General features: G+C 30.7%; 1 protein-coding gene across 3 annotated transcripts in view; it reads right to left on the bottom strand.

Annotated features, from left to right (window-relative positions):
* Positions 1-4,895, bottom strand: part of SYTL5 (synaptotagmin like 5) — a 95,727-nt gene that overhangs the window by 29,269 nt on the left and 61,563 nt on the right. For all 3 annotated transcript variants that reach the window (XM_017501721.2, XM_017501722.2, XM_017501720.2), the window contains exon 8: positions 3,769-3,869. In XM_017501721.2, the coding sequence (XP_017357210.1) occupies positions 3,769-3,869 (101 nt within the window). The remainder of the gene's footprint in view (positions 1-3,768; positions 3,870-4,895) is intronic.

Below are 4,895 nucleotides of genomic sequence, written 5' to 3' on the forward strand. Positions count from 1 at the left end.
GCAAAAGTCCTCATCAAAATCCTAGCAAACAGAATTCAACAGTGCATGAAGAAGCTCATTCAACCTGACTAAGTGAGAATTTATCACTGGATGCAAGGATGGTTTAACATAAACAAATCAGTAATTATGATAATCTGCATTAACAGAATGAAGGACAAAAATCACATGATCATATCAATAGATTCAGAAAAGGCAGTGGCCAAAATCAACATCTTTTCATACTAAAAACTCAACAAATTAGATAAAGAAAAAATTTACCTCAACATAAAACCATACATGACAAGCTCTTAGCTAACATTATACCCAACGTTGAAAAGCTAAAAGCATTTCCTCCAAGATCAGAAACAATACAGTATGCCCACTCTTACCAATTCTACTCAATATAGTACTGGATGTCCTAGCCAGAGCAATTAAACAGGGACAAGAAATAAAAGGCATCTAAATTGGAAAGGAAGAAGTAAAATTGTCTCTGTTTGCAGATGACATGGTTTTATATATAGAAAACCCTAAAAAACGTAAACAAAATGCTGCCAAAACTAATAAGTTCTTTAATTCTGAAAAATATGTCCCTATTATTTTTTCAAATTGTCCCTTTTCTATTCTATATTTTTATGTTTTGCTTTGTCTGAGTATGCAATTACCCAGTGGTCATCACACAATGTACCAGTCTTCATATTTCTTTACTTTCTTGTTAAAAGTGGATATTACAAAATCCAAACATTTACAAAATAGAAAGAATAGCATAATGAACCGTTGTAACTTATTACGCGTTTTAACAATGATCACTTTTCTAGGTATTTTCCTTGCTGCTTGTTTTTTCTCCCACAACTTTATTGAGGTATGATTTACATACCATAAAATTCACCTATTGTATGCATGCAATTCAGTGATTTTTAGCAAATTTATAGTTGAGCAAATATCAACATAATCCAGTTTTACAGTGTTTCCAACCTAGTAAGTTCACCCATGCCTGTTTGCAGTCAGTCCGTACTTCTTCACTCCCTGGCAACCATTAATCAACTTTAATTTCCCTATCAATTTTCCTTTCATTGACATTTCATATAAATGTAATTATATGATATATAGTTTTGCCTGGTTTCTTTCACTTAGCATAATGTTTTCAAGGTTCATCAATGTTGTAGCATGCGTTAGTACTTCATTTCTTTTTACTTCTGAATAATATATCGTATTCTATCTAGCCACCAGACATTATCATTTTCACTTTTTGGTTATTATGAATAATGCTGCTGTAAATATTCATGTGTAAGTCTTTATGTGGACATAAGTTATCATTTCTATTGAGTAGATACCTAGGATCAGAATTGCTATGTCATGTGGTAAATTTATGTCTAACTTGTAAAAAAATTACCAAACTCTTTTATGGAATGGCTGTAGGTAGCATTTTTCATTCCCATCAGCAATGTAGGGGGGTTCAAATTTCTCCACATCATCATCAACACTTTTATTATGTCTTTTTAATCACAGCCATTCAAGGGGGTGCGAAGTAGTATCTCATTGTGATTTTAATTTTCATTTATCTAATAACTAATGACCCTGAACATATTTTAATGAGGCTATTAGGCATTTGTAAATCTTCTTTGATTAAATGTCTATCCAAATCTTTTACCCATGATCTAATATGATTATTTGTCTTTTTAATATTGAATGTAAAAGTTTTAAGGAATGTATTCTAGATACAAGTCCTTCAACAACTATATAATTTGAAAATACTTTTCCAGTCTGTGGCTTGACTTTTCATGTCTGTAATGGTGTCTTTTGAAGTGTAAACAAATTTCATTTTGATGAAATTCAATTTATCAGTTTTTTTTCTTGAATACATGCATCATGCTTTTGGTGCCATATCTAAGAATTTTTTGCATAACTCAAAGTCTTGGAGAATTTCTCCTAGGTTATCTTTCAGAATTTTATGGTTTCAGTTCTTATATTTAGGTTTATAATCCATTTTGAGTTACTTATTTCTGCATGGTACATGTTAAGAGTCAAAGTTCTTTTTTATTTTGTGGTATTTGGACATCCAATTGTCCCAGTATGATTTGTTGAAAGGTTATTCTTTCCCCACTGAAGTACCAAAAATCAATTGGCCATAAATATAAAGTTTTTTTTTTTTGTTCTGGAATCTCAATTCTATTCCATTGATTCCCTGTGCTTATGCCAATACTATGTTGTGTTGATAACTATAAGAGTAAAGTAAGTTTTTAAATCTAGTAGTATAAGTCTTCCAACTTTGCTTTTTAAAATTGATTTTGTTATTTTGGGTCCCATGTGTTTTTATATAAATGGTAGAATCATAATTTCTATTTCTTCAAAATTATCCTGCTTGAATTTTGATTGGGTTCGCATTGTCCATAAATTTATTTGGAGAGAATTTCAATCTTAAAAATATTGACGCTACTAATCCATTAACAAAGAATATCTTTCTACTTATTTAGGTCTCCTTTAATTCAGCAAAATTTTTGTTAGTTTCAATGCACATGACTTATACTTTTAAAAATGAATTTATTTCTTACTTTTGAAAATAAATTTTCATGCTATTATGAATGGAATTATATTCTTAATTTCATTTTCCAATTGATCATTGCTAGTATGTATAAATGCAGTTGATTTTTGTATATTGATCTTATCTCCTGCAACCTTTCTGAACTTGTTTACCAGTTCTAGTCATATTTTTGTAGATCCTTTATTACCTTCTACATACTGAATCATGTCATTTTCTTCTTTAATATGTTGATATAAATTATGTTGACAAATATTCTTATATAGATTCATTCTTCCATCCATAATTAGCATAAAACTTACTTATTGATATTTCTATTCATTGCTAGATTTTAATTGATATCATATTTAAAGTTTTGCATATATACTCATAAACTAGTTTGACTTGTAGTTTTGTTTTTTAAACTATTTTAAAAATCAAGTTTGAGTGTCAAGATTATACTGGCTGCATACAATGAATTTAAAGATTTTAATAATTTTTCTAAGATCAGGAATAGTTTAATAGTTTAATAATGTTGGAATTAGTATCTCTTTAAAGGTTGAACCCGAGTAAGCTTTGAAATAATTTGATCTCATTGTATACCTCTCTTTTGGAGGTGGACTTTATTTTCCCGTGTTTTTGCACTATAGGAAACAATATTTCATTTTAGAACTCTAAGTTTCCTACTTTGCTTTGGAAAAACGATCAATACCACTTTACATTTGTGTTCTACTTCTTCCAAGGAGTCCAAATTTTATTATAGCAATTATAGAAATCTGAATATCTGAATATTAGAATGGGAAATAACCTTTACAATAATCTAATTTAACCTTCTCATTCTAGAAATGAGTTCACTGAAACATTAATTTTCATATAATTTTGTCTTGGTTTAGAAGGAAATTTATTGGTGGTAATTTGAGATATAACAATGTTCATATAAATATGTAATCAGATATGTCTAATAATATTTGGCTTAGGAAAATGTTGGGATACCTCATTTCCTGGTTAGATTAAGTGATAAGCCTTTAGCCAGAAATTGAAATCTCCAACAGGAATTTTCTTAGATATAATCTTCACTCATTAACCTGATTACCGATAAGCTTTTCTAAGTTATTATTTCAGTTTTTATGTGTTGACTGTGAAGGCCAACAGGAAGAGATGATTGATATCCTCTCTTTACTCTCAACTCATCATCACCTAAAAGTGTAACCACTTGAACAAGATTATGCTCTTATTTCCTCTCAGCATTATACTTTCTTTCACAATCAACTTACCTTGTCTAAAGCCCCAGGGACAGACTTGCTTCTTAGGCCTACAGTATCCTCTAAGTCTTCTGTAAATGACTCACTCAAATCTAAATCAGATCGACTCCGATCTGGAAGGCAGAAAGAAAAAGAAAGAATGTGAGTCAGCCTATCTTGTGAGAAGATTTCATTTTTTATTGCAAGTGTTTCACCTTTATTTCAAATTTTTTTTAGGCACAGATCATAAATAGTACCATGAAAGCAACGGTCAGAGTCAGTAACTTTATGCTGTTTGTGATAACATACTTCCATTTTTAATAGTATTTTGGTAATTGCCTTTGACTGAATTACAGTTATGCGTTCATGTTTCCTTCCATCACAGGAGGTTAAATGTTCTGTTATAAAATGCTATATGTTTTAAGATATTTAAGTCAACTGCTTTGCTCCTAGACTTTTAAAAACCCTCTTAGAATGGGCCCTTCAGCTTAGAAAAAATAAAACATTAACCATTATTGCTTGCAATATTTAGAGAATTCACTATGTTTTCAGGTTTGACATAAAATGCAAGGCAACCAATTGTAAACTGCCACTTTGTGATATAGCAAGTTCCTTTTGCACAAAAAGGAGGGGCTATAAATGCCTTGAGAGGAAGTTCTATTTCTTAAGGTAACAGAACATTCTTTCATCAGAAGAACATCTTGTTTTCAGTTTTGAAAATATAAGTTACAGAGCAATACACCTCTCAGTAATGCTGTGGACAGCTTACCAAGTCAGGACAGCTTATTTCCACAAAACAGTTCTATACCAAAACACTACTGAGATCGATATAGTTACTTATAAATGAGAAAGTTTGGAGAGAGTAATCAAGTACTTAAGTTTGAATTGGTGAAAACAAAATGTCATAAGGCCTGACACAGAATATGTACTAAATAAACAGAAGCTGTTGAGTAGAAGTAGTGGAAGTAGACACTATGATGTTGGCTTCTAAACAGTTTAAACATTTAATTAACTGGTGAACAGCTGTTTTACTTCTGAGCAAAATGTAGCAATGACCACACACATTTAGAAAACCCTTTGGGTGTTGGCTGGCTAGAAGAGACTCCTCAATTCAGCATAAAGGATCCTGTTTTAAAATTTATGTATATATCACCATTAAG

Source organism: Cebus imitator, unplaced genomic scaffold (assembly GCF_001604975.1).
Source record: "Cebus imitator isolate Cc_AM_T3 unplaced genomic scaffold, Cebus_imitator-1.0 Scaffold284, whole genome shotgun sequence".
Taxonomy (NCBI): Eukaryota; Metazoa; Chordata; class Mammalia; order Primates; family Cebidae; genus Cebus; species Cebus imitator.